General features: G+C 49.0%; 1 protein-coding gene across 3 annotated transcripts in view; it reads left to right on the forward strand.

The window, feature by feature from the left end:
• TMEM9B (TMEM9 domain family member B) overlaps positions 1–12189 on the forward strand; it is a 47641-nt gene extending 35452 nt beyond the window's left edge. Inside the window, exons 2-5 of one of the 3 annotated variants that reach the window (XM_021062254.1) lie at positions 138–229; positions 4005–4113; positions 5971–6105; positions 11017–12189. In XM_021062254.1, the coding sequence (XP_020917913.1) occupies positions 138–229; positions 4005–4113; positions 5971–6105; positions 11017–11172 (492 nt within the window). In that variant the 3' untranslated portion in view covers positions 11173–12189. Of the gene's footprint in view, positions 1–137; positions 230–4004; positions 4114–5881; positions 6106–11016 lie in introns of all 3 variants that reach the window. The other 2 variants (XR_002335506.1, XM_021062253.1) reach the window with 2 other exon arrangements.

Below are 14737 nucleotides of genomic sequence, written 5' to 3' on the forward strand. Positions count from 1 at the left end.
AAGTTATTTAAAATTTTAAGCGAATGGTTTTAGAACACATGGCAGGGGATGCTTAGCAAAACGTTTATGTTGCAGTTTTTAAAAATACTGATGATATACTGTCAACAAGCTATATTAAGTTTCCATTTTGGTTACAGAACTCTGAAGATGTCCGATGCAAATGTATCTGTCCTCCCTATAAAGAGAATTCTGGTTATATTTATAATAAGAACATATCCCAGAAGGACTGGTAAGTATTCTGGATAACGGAATCACCGGTCACATTTCCTTAACAGTGGTCGTCACTGTTAGTGCTGGCTGTGCACCCACTGTATTGTCTTCTTTTTGAAGTATTTCTTTTTAAGCAAATGTGTTGAATTCCATTTCTTTCTTCCTCCCTCCCTTTCTTTTCTTTCTTTCTCTGCACCCGGGCATATGGAAGTTTCCAGGCTAGGGGTTGAAGCTGAGCTGCAGCTGCCAACCTACACCACAGCCACATCCATGCCAGATCCCAGCTGCATCTGCTACCTACACCACAGCCCAGGGCAACGCCAGATCAGCAAGGCCAGGGATTGAACCCACGTCCTCATGGATACTAGGCAGGTTCGTAACCCTCTGAGCCACAACAGGAACTCCATGAATTATGTTCCTGTTTGACAAAGTGGGAGTGAGGCCCCGAGTGCAGAAAGTAAGCCTAAACAAATGTAGCCAAAAGTCCAAGCCCCAGGCAGGCAGGCTTTCTACCTTAGGATGGGGCTGAGTTTGTGGCACCTGAACTACCAAGAGCTACCCTTCTGTGTCCCCTTAAATGGCGGTCCTCCCTCCTGCTTCTCCGTGGTAGGTAAGCAAGCCTCATTTATCTGGGTTATAATTTTCACAGCTTGTAGGCCTCGATGATGTGTTGTCAACATAGGAGACTATCTTTAAAACTGTTAAAAGACTCAGGAAGGAGCGGGAATGTGCCATGTGTATCGGAGTTTACCACTTGGTGTGCCAAGAATAGGTTCTAGGTGTGCCAAGTCACTGTTCCCTTGAGGCCTTGGCGCATAATCAGGGAGGCAACGGGCTCCCGACTGGCTGTACAACCACCGGCAGCCTTCTCCGTTGATCCCAGTGGGCTTTACAAATGAGGCCTTTTTCTACACGTGCCATGAAACAGTCGAGAAGCCGTTCTGTAGCAGGACAGATGGGTTCCTTCCCCTGGACCGGGACGCTTTATGGTTTGTAACGGAAGGTCGCTGGGATTGGCATGGACGAAAAAGAGCTCCAAACGTGCCATCGCGATACACCCGATTTCACAGCCGAGTGGCCCTGGATGTTTGAAAGCAGAATTAAATTCATTCAGTTACAATATCCCAAGCTGACGGAAAAAGAAGAGGCAGCCTTTGAGCGTGTGTAGCTTGTCCGATGCTGCTGCTGCCCTCCCCCTGATAGGCATCCGGGTTCAATCCGATATTTGATAAGCGGGCGCTTCAGACCCTCTTCTGAGCATCTGTGTTGCCCTTTAAATTGTCTCTTATTACAAAGTGATTTAGCTATTCTTAGAGGTTTTGTATCAGCAAGTTACTTTATGTGAAAAGAAAGCTCAAATAAGGTATTCCTGTAAATTTCTCAAGTGTCTTGAGCACTTACGATCCGTTTCTTCACCTGAACGGCAAGCGACCTCTGTGTTCCAGCTCTCAGCACCCGTCTTTCCACTGAGTTTTTGTTGTTCCGGAGCACAGATACCCACGTGTCATTTGTTCCTGGTTCCTGGTGAGAACAGGGAGCTTGGGGGTCAGCAGCTGAAACAAGGCTTGCTCTGGGGGCTTCCTCGCGCTCTCCGCGCCTCCCTCCTGCAGATGCGCCTTTTAGGTTTGGGAGAGTTTCCCAGACGCAGCCGAGGGTTCCTCACCGACTTTAGGAGGCAGGGCAAGTTGCGACTCTGAGCCGCTGGGGTGCTTTCCCCTTCTCCATTCTGTTCGGTGATGAGCTTTCCTTCCTCACTGACTCGCTGAGTAACCAGAGAAAACTTGGGCTTCTCTGGCTGCGGGTGGGTGGGATTGAGAGCGGCTCACGTCCTCCCTCGGCGCTAGGGGGCGGTGTTGCCCGGTTCCTGGAGGTTCTGTGTTTACCGTGACCCGCAGCGGAGCCACCCTTCCTGCCTCTCCTCTACCTGACGGCTCGCAGGGTCGCCTGGCTGGGACGCGATGTTTGCGCCTCAGGGAACCCTCGATGCTAACACACTCGCACGTAGAGTCCCAAGTCACTGCTACGTATTGTCACTAGGGCTTCTGATGCTGAAGTAGGAGTTACATAGGCGATGAGCCTCGTTTTTCTGAGGTTCCAGAGAGAAAGAGGGGGGCCATCCTCGGCAGCAGGAGCCCTGGCTTCCGGTCCTTCTGGCTGTTGTGTGCTCTGTGGCCTCGCGCAGGAGACGGCAGGGCTGGGTGCCCCTGTGACTCTGAGCGAGATGCCCCTGCAATGCCCGCGTTACGCCTGCATCCGGCTGGATGTGCTCCTGATCTTCTCTGTGTTTGGAACAAATGTCACACACTTGGATTGTGTGAGTTGTGGGAACGTCCTCTTGTTTGAAATTCTGCCAGACTTGTTTTTTCGTTACTACCTTTGTTAAAATTAAGTCACCCATGAAGGAAAACCGAACTTCTATCATTCATGCCGTGTTGGGTGTTCTTTCCTCTGCCACAGCTCAGAGGGAACAGAGCAAGAACAGGGCAAAGGGAGAGGGTCAGCTGGAGTGCTGGGCGCCCCAGGAGGCGGGTGGCGTGAGGCGGGATTGGCTCTAGCAGAGCTCCTCAGGCAGCCAGAAATGCCCAAGGAGGCCGGGCAGAAGGGAAGGAAATTGCCCAGCAGCTGCGGGAGGACAGGAAAGCTTTGCCTGCTTTGCCGAAGGTGGTCAGAGTAGTGGGCTCTTAACAGCTGGGAGAGTAAGAGTTTATTTATTTTAAATTTTTTATTATAGTTGATTTACAGTGTTGTGCCAGCGCCTGCTGTACAGCATAGTAACCCAGTTACACATACACGATACACATGTTTTCTCACATTATTCCTCCATCCTGTTCCATCACAAGTGATCAGACTCAGTTTCTTGGGCTCTACAGCAGAATCTCGTTGCTTATCCACTCCAAATGCAATAGAATTTAATGTCCTCGAATTGACAGATCTGGGGGAAAAGACTTTTTTGGATAGAATTGCTTTTTCATAAATCACAAATACATGGCCTGAAAAGTGGGGGGGAAATAAACATCCAACGACAAGAACTTTCAGCCTTTTATTATTTTTTATGTACTGTTTGCAGTTAATCAGTCTTCATTTTAAAATAGTTTTGTTGTCTGAACCCTACTTCTCCATGTTTTTTAAATAGACTCTTGCTCATTAAAAAGTGATTGTTTCTTACTCTGGTGTTCGGTTTTCAGAGTTGCATGACCTCCCGGCCGGGAGGTGTGATTAGCCATCCGCATACCACGCCGTGGCGGGGGCAGTGTCAGTCAGTCGACAAGTGTTTGAACAATGCCCCAGGTCCGTCATTTGAAGCAGTGTTACTGCCAAATGAACAGGTCTGAGTATGACTGATCTGCTGCTAAGTAGTTTTCAATCCCATCTGGGATCTTTCAGGTACATTTTTAACTATAAATGTAGCACTTTTTTTTTTTTTTTTTTTGGCTGCCTACCCCCAGCACATGGCTGTTCCCAGGCCAGGGACTGAACCTCTATCACAGGAGCAACCCGGATCAGCTCAGTGACAACACTGGGTACTTAATCCATGGTACCACAAGGGAACTCCTAAATATAGCACTTTTGTGAACAGTTTGCTGGATGCGGGTCTTTATGGTTTCTTAGACTGTTAAATCTCACCCAGTTGCTAATGACTGATAGAGGAAACGACTTCAGTCCCCTCCTCATTATGTGTTCTTTGTATTCTTTCTCTGGGTGATTTCAGGCGTGTTCTGGATTTCAGGACAGGCTTTGTCAGTGTAGGTAGAAAGTCCACCTGGGTTTAGGCGGAATATTCTGTCTCGTTTCAGTGACTGCCTTCATGTTGTGGATCCCATGCCTGTGCGGGGGCCAGACGTGGAAGCATACTGTCTACGCTGCGAGTGCAAGTACGAGGAAAGAAGCTCCGTTACCATCAAGGTAAAAAAAAAAATTCCATCTGCTTCTGGAACGGATCTTGGTGGTGTCTAGACAGGAAGAAAATTTGGGGCTCTTCCACCTTCTTCCCCACCACCGTCCCCCGTCTCCTCCCTCGTCCCCAGAGCCCCCCAAAAGGATCACGGCCCGCTCTCGGTCGGCCTCCCCGAGATGCTCTGCGGGTTCGTGAGGCTGCCTCGCACAGGCGTGACAAGTGACGCGGCCTGAGAACGCGCTGCGTGTGCCGAGCGTTTCCCAGAGAATTAGTCCGGCTTCTCTGAGGGCCACGCGGGCCGGAGCTGAGTGCCCGGACCTCTCTTCCAGCCCCTCCACCGCCACACAAAGTGCTCCCTGCTGTGGCAGATGGAGGGGCGACCACTGTCACGGCACCTGGGCCGTCTGATGAGTCCGCTTACTTTTAGGTGGGGCGGACAGTTCTTCTCCTTCATTTGTTTTGGCTGCGCCAGCGGCACGAGGAAGTTCCCAGCCAGGGATCAGACCCATATGCCGCAGCAGCGACCTGAGCTGCTGCAGTGACGACGCCAGATCCCAACCACTGCACCACAAGGGAACTCCCTCTCCCCAGTTTTTTTCACATGGAGCCTCCCATTCCTGGCCCCCCAAAGGCCTCAGGGGGCTCTGGGGTGGGGAGCCGCCCCGGTTACCAAGGTTGCTGTTGTGACAGAGCCTGCAGGGGCGCCTGCTCCAGCACGGTGTTCTCCTGGGAGAAAGCATCACTCCACCGTTGAATTTTTTAAGCACACTTTATGTATAATGTTCACACCCCAGACGTGACTCATTGTAAGTGTACAACTCTATAAAAATTAGCAGATTTTAAACCTTGTAAAAGTGCTTTTTAGCACATCCCTGTTATCCCCCAGAGCCCTTAAGCCTGTTTGCAATGCACCCTCTTCTGCCCCAGCTCTTGACTGTCCCTCCTGCTGCGTGTGTCTCAGACCTGGACGTCTCGTGGAGGCAGGCTCACGCGGCGTGTGGTCTCCCGTGGCCGGTTTCTGTCACGGAGCCTCACGGTTTCAAGGCCTCCTCCTGCTGGAGCAGGTCCCGCGCCCCGTGTCCCCTTCTTCCCGAGCAGCTTTTGTTTGTCCTCCGTCGGTGGATGGGTGTTTGGATGGTTTCCAGGTTTTCGCTCTTAGGAGCCACGCTGTCACGAGTATCTGCGTACATGTCTTTGTGTGGATATGTTTTCCCTTCTCTGGGGCAGATTCCTCAGAGAGCTCAGTGTGTTTACTTGTTAAGAGGCTGTTTTCTACAGTAGCTGCGCCTTTTACATTCTCGCCAGCAGCAGACGGGGCTCCGTCCGCCACACCCTCGCCAACGTGCGGTGCCGCCTGTCTTTACTGCGGGCGTTGCAGTGGGTGTCGCGCTGCCCTGCCTGACACCACGTGAATTCAGAGCTCAAGAAAAGCATTTGCCTAAAATGTACTTTTATGTGTAAATTGATCGGAAACAGACCTCTCTTGAAATTCCCCTGAACTGCATTGTCTGTTTGGGTTCGTCACGAAAGTGGGCTTGACATCAGCATTGCTGACCCCGGGATGCTGTATCTGGTGGAAAAGGAAACTGCTCTACGAGCAGTGGTGGCAAATGACGAGCAGTAGGTGAAGCTGGAACTCTGAAGCCTCGTGAAAAGATCCCGAAGACAAAATGCCTTCTTTCCTCCTTTTCTGTACATAATGCTTGGGGGGAGGGTTGCGTTGGTTGCTTACGTTGGAATCGGGTTGTACTGAAATCCTGCCCGCTTAACACACAGGTCAGCCTTCGCTGCGGCTCCAGCGTCCTCACACAAACCTCCGAGTTCTTGGCTTGAAAGAGACGTAACTTGTTCGCAATTTCCTCCAGGTCACCATTATAATTTACCTCTCCATTCTGGGCCTTCTGCTCCTGTACATGGTGTATCTTACTCTGGTGGAGCCCATACTGAAGAGGCGTCTGTTTGGCCACTCTCAGCTGATGCAGAGCGACGACGACGTTGGGGTGAGTTCCCAGCACACCCTAGCCGCTCAGGGCCGGGCTTTCGATCACATGAGGTACAGGGCAGGCGAAGCATCCTCAGCGAGAGGAGCTAAAGGCAGTTCCAGCATCAGCGTGTGTCTCTCTATGAGGAAACTGCTGCGTAACGCTGTACACACGGTGGTTGAAACGGGTCCTTGGGGAGCCAGCTGCACACGGCTTAGCCTTCCAGGACCAAGGGCGCAGTTTTCATGGCCTTTTCTGTTTACGCTGAAAAGCATCACCCAGTATGTTCAAAGGCAGAGGCTTTAGTGAAGGGAAGCATGAAAACCATGATGGTTTTACTTAACGAAATGCAGCTTGATAACCTGCTGAAATTTTATATTTCCTTGTTTCCCCTTCTTTAAAAAAAAAAAAAAGCCTGTGATCTTTAACGCTAGAGAAAAACGAAAGCAGCACTCCTGCTTCTCTTCTTTAAAGCACATTCCTATTTGTACATATAGTTGGGATAATCAGAGTATAAACTGATTCGGGGCCTCCATTTTTGTGTGAATATTACTTCATTCAAAAACGTCTAGAAATCAACAGAGTCCTCAAATTTATGATTCCATGTGGCTTAGCGATTATACTGTTTTATCCTGTTTGGCTTTGTTTCCAGATTTTCCACTATTTCATTATTGTATACATACTCTTTTTAGAAATTAGTTTTTATTTTGGATTCATTTGTTGGACTGTGTTCTTTAAAAGAGATAAAATTCAGTAGCTTTTCAAGAATCAATTCCAAAAGCCAAGGCCAGGGTGAACCCTTGCCAACGCAGTCCGAAGTCGTTTCACTCTGGGATGGCAGGGGACCTGCTGGTAAAGGATGAGAAAGGGCCCGTGCCTGGGTAGCTAAGTCTTAGCCACCAACAGAGTCCGCCTGTCTCCGTGAATACTCACTCGAGCAAGATTTCATTTGTTTGGTCGAGAACTTTCACAGAAGCACCTGTCTGCTCTTTTCCCCTTGCGTCCTTTGCCACGTCAGCCAGCACCTGAGCAGTGGCTTTGCCACGTCAGGCCCTGTGCTGAGTGTGAGCGGTGGCTTTGCCACGTCAGGCCCTGTGCTGAGTGTGAGCGGTGGCTTTGCCGCGTCAGGCCCTGTGCTGAGTGTGAGCGGTGGCTTTTCCGTGTCAGGCCCCGTGCTGAGTGTGAGCAGTGGCTTTGCCGCGTCAGGCCCCGTGCTGAGTCCGGGGGAAAGAGACGTGTGAAGGAGGTACCTGATAGTGTTTCCACCTTTTATGTTTAATCATATGAGAAGTGCTGATTTGATTGTGAAGATGCCAGGAGAGAAGGGGTAGGCTGGGAGAGAAGGGTCAAGACTGGAGCTCGGATGAGACCCAGACCAGGCCCAGTGGGGCTGATGGGGCGGGAGAACCGGAAGCCTGTGCACTGGAAGCAGTAGCGTCTCGAGTGCTGTCCCATCTGGGTTTTCATTCCCATGTGACATTTTCTGTTGCCATTTGGGTCAGATGCTTCTCTGTGAGGGTGTCCTGGTCACCTATGGTATGCAGTAGCACCACCCCTGCCCTCTCCCTCCCGGATGCCAGGATCACACTGCACTGCCGTCACGACGGTCAGAGGTGTCCACACACACTGCCAAACGCACCTGGGGGCCAGAGTCCCCCTCGGCTAGGAGTTCCCACTGAGGCTCAGCAGGTTAAGAATGTGATGTTGTCTCTGTGAGGATGCGGGTTTGATCCCTGGCCCCACTCAGTGCGTTAAGGATCTGGCGTGGCCACAGCTGCAGCTCAGCGTCAACCCCTGACGCGGGAACGTCCTTCTGCTGCAGGTGTGGGCCATAAAAAAGAAGAAAAACCTAGTTGAGAACTACTAACATATGAAAATGCCAAGTATCAAAAGCCACGTAAACCATTTCATTATGGGCACATAGGTAGACAGTCTCACTTAACCTGCCTCCCTTATAGCCTTAAATATCTGGTTCCCGATTTTTGGAATAGACAATATTAACGTAGTACCCTGAGCATGAAAGAAAAGGAGGCACACATGCGTCGATGAAGACGTGTAGGAAGGCGTCTGATGGTAGGGTCACCGCTCAGTCACCACTTCGTTCCCCGGGACGGAGGCCATGTGTACATGGACCGCGGGAGGGCATCCTCTCCGAAAGGCCGGGCTGGCTCTGGGCTGTCCGTTCAATTGATTCTGAGCAAAGAGGGCTGTTCTGACCAGGCAGCGAATTTATGGTAACAGCTCTGTACAAAAAGAAGTTAAATTTAAATTCCTACAATTGTTCTCATCCGAGATGAGAGTGCTTTACTCTTTAAGCGCTGTGAAACATGGGCTTTTGTTAAACTCTCAGTTGAATTCTGTTTTGATGTCTTTCCACTTTTGTTTGATGAAAAGCATTTTCCCAGTGAGCTTTTTCCTGTTTCTTTTCAGCCTAAAGAAATTCTTTAGTGTTTTTTGTAAAGCTGGTCTGGTAGTGCTGACTTTTTAGCTTTTGCTTGTCTGTAAAGCTTTTGATTTCTCCTTCAAATCTGAACGAGAGCCTGGCTGGGAGAAGATTCTTGGTTGTAGGTCCTTCCCTCTCATCGCTTTAAATATGCGGTGCCTCGCGTCTGGCCTGCACAGTTTCTCCTCAGAGAGCAGCTGATAACGTTATGAGAGCCCCTTGTGTGTCTCTTGCTGCTTCTACAATTTCCATCTTTAATTGTTGTCGTTTTGACTGCAGTGCGTCTGAGTGTGCTCCTCTGTGGAGTCATCCTCATGGAACTTTCTGCTCTTCCTGCACTTGTCTGTGCTTCCTTTTCCCAGGATAGGGAAGTCCTCAGCTGTTACCTCTTCAGATACTTTCTCTCTCTCTCCTCCTTCTGGGGCCCCTAGAATGTTAGTTAGTGTGCTTGGTGGGGAGCATTTTAAACTAAATGATAGGTTAGCAGCACAAATAGTTAAGGAGCTTATTACCGCAACTAGTCACAATGTTTACTCTCTCATGTATCCATGACACGTCATTGCTATTACCAAAGCATTACATTAAAACGTGTATTTATTGTAGTTTTATCAGGTATAAAAAGAACAAACCCCTTAGACAAAGACAAGAGTCAGGTTTTATATAAAGGGTAAATCTCGACTTGCATCTCAGCATCCAGGACCATGAGCAGCTAGTTCAGTCTTGTTCTGACAGATGGAGATGAGACCAAAAGGATTGGCTGGCTTGTTTGGCCTTTAAATCTGCTCCCTAAGAAGAGGTTTCTCCCCCCCCCCCCCGCCCCCGAAGAGTAGCTGACAGGACCATGCGTTGAGCCGCACTCTGCTGATGCAGCGCTCATTCTTCCCAGTCTTGTTTATGTCAAAACAAGCCAATGGTAATAATGTTTTATATACAAGTTCACTGAAGCACTGTGCTCGTGTAGTGTCACTGTAATCCACCCGAACGAAATCGGTGTGTTGAGAAGATATGACACCAGGTCAAGGTGAGGGGAGCAGAGACTTGTGTTCGTCCTCATTCGTCGGCTGACCTTGGATGAGTTTCTTTCCTCATGGGGAACTCAGCCATCCAGCGACAGCAGCCGCCTTCCTCTTTCTTATCTCTCACATCTTTGAAACTCTGTGAACTTCATGGAATAGTTTGTTGTTATTTCATTTGTAGTTTAAAAAATGAATGAGGTTTGAGTGAGATGTTACCTAAATTAAGTGAAAAGATGAAGCAATTCTGGCAAAGAAGGCAGGGACAGAGTCCTTGCGGAGAACTCCTTGATGTCGTTGACACGGTGACACCGCATGAAGACGCTGCTGTGAAAAGACCAGGTGTCCTCACGCTGCTTATGGTTCCACGTGTAGCTTTCTGCGGATACGCGCCTCCCGCCCTGGGTGCGTCGCAGCTGCAGACATGCCCAGCAAGGCCGTGTTGTTCTTTCCAAGAGGCGAAGTTTGGTACGAGGTCCGACTGGTGACTTGTATCCCATGTTGGAACATTCAGAAGCTTTGCGGATACGAGGTTCAGGAAAAAGAGGGCAAGGAAGAGGCCAACACGAGCAGCAAATCGGTATTGAGCTGCCTTTTGTCCTTCAGGCAGCTGTGTTTCTCTCGCCCTCACAGAGAGGTCAGCACAGTCGTGTCCTCTGTGTTGACTACAAACAGCGGGGCATCGGTTTACTCTGACCAGGAGAGGCTGGCTTTCTACACAGACGCCCCGGAGGCCCTTCAGCTGCCTCTTGGCTGAGGCGGCAGCTCACACGGAAGCCGCCGTGTGCTCGGCCCAGGGGTGCCAGGTTCCACCAAGTGGAAACACGGAAGCAGTGACTCCTGACCCCCCTTGGTCGTGGGGGCTGAAGCACCTGCGCCTTCTCTTTTCAGTACAGACAGGGAAGCAAGACAGGTTTGGTTTAAGTGTGGGAGGCACAGGAAGAGGTTAAAACCAACCAGGGCAGGATCCAGTCAACGTCTCTCCCGAGATGAATGGGGCCCCAAGCTGGCAAAGAACAGTTCTAGCATAATGGGAGTCAGACAATCAAAAGACAGGTCTTGCCTCAGCCACGGGTTAGCTGCGTGGGCTGAATAAAGCAAGGAGAAGCCTCCTCTCTGTCTCTAACATGGAGATATGACCAGATGCACGTGGATTTTCTTACCTGACGCATCAAGAAGGGCTTCTGTTTAACGTAACTGACCACGGGCTCTGTCTGGGGCCCTGCTCCTTGAGGGACATGTCTTGGGAGATGGCACTTAGTTCCCCTGAACCACCTGTTTCAGTAGTTGCGTCCCCCTGCTTTTGGCAGTTGAGTGCCTGCGAGTGTTTGGGCCAATGAGACGGTCTGTTGTTTGGCAAGTCCAGCTGCTCCCCCTCCACGCTGGATCCTCGTGTCTGTCTGTCTGTCTGTCTGTCTGTCTGTGTTTTACATGGACCATACCATCTGATGTTCTCCCCTGCTGGACTTTCAGGATCACCAGCCTTTTGCAAATGCCCACGACGTGCTGGCCCGCTCCCGCAGCCGAGCCAACGTGCTGAACAAGGTGGAGTACGCCCAGCAGCGCTGGAAGCTTCAGGTTCAAGAGCAGCGAAAATCCGTCTTTGACCGTCACGTTGTCCTCAGCTAAGTGGGAACCGCGTTCAAGGCGACTGGAAGAAATGAGGCAGACGGTGGGGAAAGCTGACTGTTTCCCGGGCTTTGGTTTTCATACCCTGTTGATTTCACCAGCTCTTGCTGGAAAATTCAAAACTGGAAACAAAACCGTGCGTGGTCGTTTCTTTTCTCGTTCATGTATCACTGGAGACATCTGAAAAGCACACACCTCAGACAGAGTCGGCCACCAGGCCTTTCCCATCCGCGACTCTTTCTGATAAGTCTGCCTGCAGATCATCTTGACGTCCTTCACCTGGAGAAAGCACCCTCTTTGACCACAAAGTTTTAACTTGGTTTTCAAGATAATTTTCAGGCGGAGTTTCTGCGCGGTGTCTTTTGGTTTGGTTTTTGGCAGGGGAGGGAGGGGTGCGTGGGACATGCTGACCGTAACTTTTCTCAAGTCGCTTTACTGAACAAACTTTTGTACGTAGACGTTGCCTTTGTTTCCAAGTTTCGCCTGCATCTCGCGGCGGAGCGAGCCTGCTCCGAGCCCCGACTCACCCGTCGGAGTTGTGCGCTGTGTTAGCTGGACATCTGGTTGGCTGGGGCTGCACCTCATGCTGAACTGGATCTGAAATGCCTGGTGGCTTTTCGCAAGATGCAGATTTTCTTTATACTGCGGTGTCTGATGCAATGCATCCTGGAACAAACTGGCCATCTGCTTTACTTTAATGACCAGTCTCGGTTGTGAGCAGTCTCGTCTTCCTCTGGTATCTTTAAGGATGAATCCTAAGGACGTGGACGCTTGCAATAAAGACACGTTCCTTTAAGCCCGAGCCTCTCCGAATTGAAGACACACGCCTACTTGTCAGCATCCCAGTCAGGCTGGGAGGCCGCTCCTTGAGCTCCAGTGTGTGCAGCTCTGATGGACGACTGGAGTCCTGGCTGCCTCCCTTGGGGAAAAAAAGGTGTAACAGTTAGTGAATAACTGGCTTTTTCCTCCTATGTCCTCTTTGAAATGTAACAATAAAAATGATTTTTGAAACGCCTATCAATGTATCTGTGTCCTCTGGCTTTTCTCTTCTCCCTCTCTGGCTGTATGATGAACTTGAAGATGCAAAGACAATTAGTACCCTATTGTAAGACTTTTTTTTTTTTTTTTTTTTGTCTTTTTGCCTTTTCTTGGGCCGCTCCCGCGGCATATGGAGGTTCCCAGGCCAGGGGTCCAATCAGAGCTGCAGCCGCCGGCCACAGCCACAGCCACAGCAACGCGGGATCTGAGCGGCGTCTGCGACCTACACCACAGCCGTGGCAACGCCGGGTCCTTAACCCACTGAGCAAGGGCAGGGATCGAACCCGCAACCTCATGGTTCCTAGTCGGATTCGTTAACCACTGAGCCACGATGGGAAGTCCAAGACTACCGTTATTTTATACTAGTCTAGTCATAAAAATTGGTGCTAAATTACATCTGCATTGTGTGGGAAGGAAGAAAGAAAGGGAGGGGGAGAGAATGTATTGGTACTTAGGTCTCTGAAAGAATACTAAGGTTTTGATAAATTGAGAGATTTAAAAAAGCATGAAGGAGTGCTTGTTCTAAGAAATTCTTGGCAAAACATAGTAAAACTAAATTACATTCAGTTCACAAGGTTAGATTTTTAGGAGCTGTTGATGGGTTTTGTTTCGTGAAAAACAATTTTTTAAACCCCCCAAATCTAACCTAAAATTATTGGTTTTATGTTAGTATTAAAAGATAGAAGTTCAACTACAACCAAGTGGAATTTATGCCAGGTATGCAAGGCTGTTTGAACATTTGAAAATTTATTAAATTCATCACATCATCAGGGTAAAGAAAAAAAAGACGTGATCTTACCGATAGCGGCAGAAAAAGCATTTTACAAAATCCAACACCCATTCATAACAAAAGTGCTCAGTGAACTAGGAATAGAGGAAAACAAGACAGGCTGTTCTTTTTGCCACTCCTTCGCAACATCACACTGTAAGTCGCAGCTAATGCACTAAGACGAAGAGAAAGGGCAAGGCACACAGGTGGGGAAAGAAAAGACCATCTGTGTGTGCACACGACCTGAGTATGTGAGGCGAACCCAAAAGAACTGGGAAAAGAAATTCCTGGTACTCGTAAGCGATTTGATTATCACAAGGTTGCAGGATAGAAGGTTAATGTATCAAAGCCAATTGCTATCCTATATACTAACGATAAACAAGTGAAATTAAAAACACAGTTACCAGGCGTTCCCTTGTGGCACAGAGGGTTAAGGACCCAGTGTTGTCAGTGCAGCAGCCCAGATCGCTCCTGTGGCTTGGGTTTGATCCCTGGCCTGGGAACTTCCACATGCCATGGATGCAGCCAAAACAAAACTAAGCAAAACCCACAATGACTCTTTACATAAGGATCCCCCCAAATGAAACAGCTGCAAATCTAGCAAAATATGTACAAAATAGATATCAGGAAAACTATAAAACTCATAAAAGAACTCACAGAACTAAATGAGAGAGACAGTCCACATCCATGGATAGGAAGACAGTATTATCAAGATGTCAATTCTTCTCAACTTGATCTATAATCCAATACCATCCCAATCAAAGTCCCAGCAAGTTATTTTGTGCATCTCAACAAACTGATTCTAAAGCTTACACGGACAGTTTGCAAAAGAGCCAGGAAGCCAGCACAATAGCAAGACTGACACCACCTGCTTTCGAGGCTTACTGTACGGCTACCATGACGAAGCCAGTGTGGCTCTGGCGAAAGAACAAACGGACCAATGGAACAGAACAGAGAGCCCAGAAACAGACCCACCCAAATATGGCCGTAACTGATCTTTGACAAAGGAACAAAGAGAACACAGTGGAGAAAAGTCTTTTCAACGCATGGTGCTGAACGACTGGACATCCACGTGCAGAAATAAATAAATAAAAAACGCAGCCCTCACCCTTCAAAAAACTCAAAATGGATCATAGATCTAAACGCAAAACAGAAAACTACCAAACTCCTCGAAGAAATCAGAGGATCCATATGAAACATGGAAAACGAAGTCTAGGTTACCTTTGGTTGGTGATGGCTTTTTAGACACAACACCAAAAACACGAATCAAGAAAGACATCATTGATAGGCTGGACTTGATGAAAATTAAAAAACACAGTTCTACCAAAGACTCTGTCAAGAGAACACAAAGGTCCTAGACTGGGAGAAAATCCTTGTACAGGAGAGTCTAATAAAGTACCACCACCCCACATGCAAAGAGCCCTTAAAACTCAACAATAAGACAAATTTCTTTTTCTTTCTTTTTTGCTTTTTAGGGCCTTACACCCTTGGCATGGAAGTCTCCAGACTAGGGCTCAAATTGGAGCTACAGCTGCACCACAACAGACACTCCCTAAATTGATCTTAAAATGGGCCAAAGAAGTTCCCATCGTGGTGCAATGGGAACAAATCCAACTAGGAACCATGAGGTTGCGGGTTTGATCCCTGGCCTTGCTCAGTGGGTTAAGGATCCAGTGTTTGCCTCGAGTGAGGTGTAGGTCACAGACACAGCTTGGGTCCCGCATTGCTATGGCGGTGGGGCAGGCCGGCAGCCACAGC

The sequence above is a fragment of the Sus scrofa genome, chromosome 9 (genome assembly GCF_000003025.6).
Source record: "Sus scrofa isolate TJ Tabasco breed Duroc chromosome 9, Sscrofa11.1, whole genome shotgun sequence".
In the NCBI taxonomy this organism is placed as follows: domain Eukaryota; kingdom Metazoa; phylum Chordata; class Mammalia; order Artiodactyla; family Suidae; genus Sus; species Sus scrofa.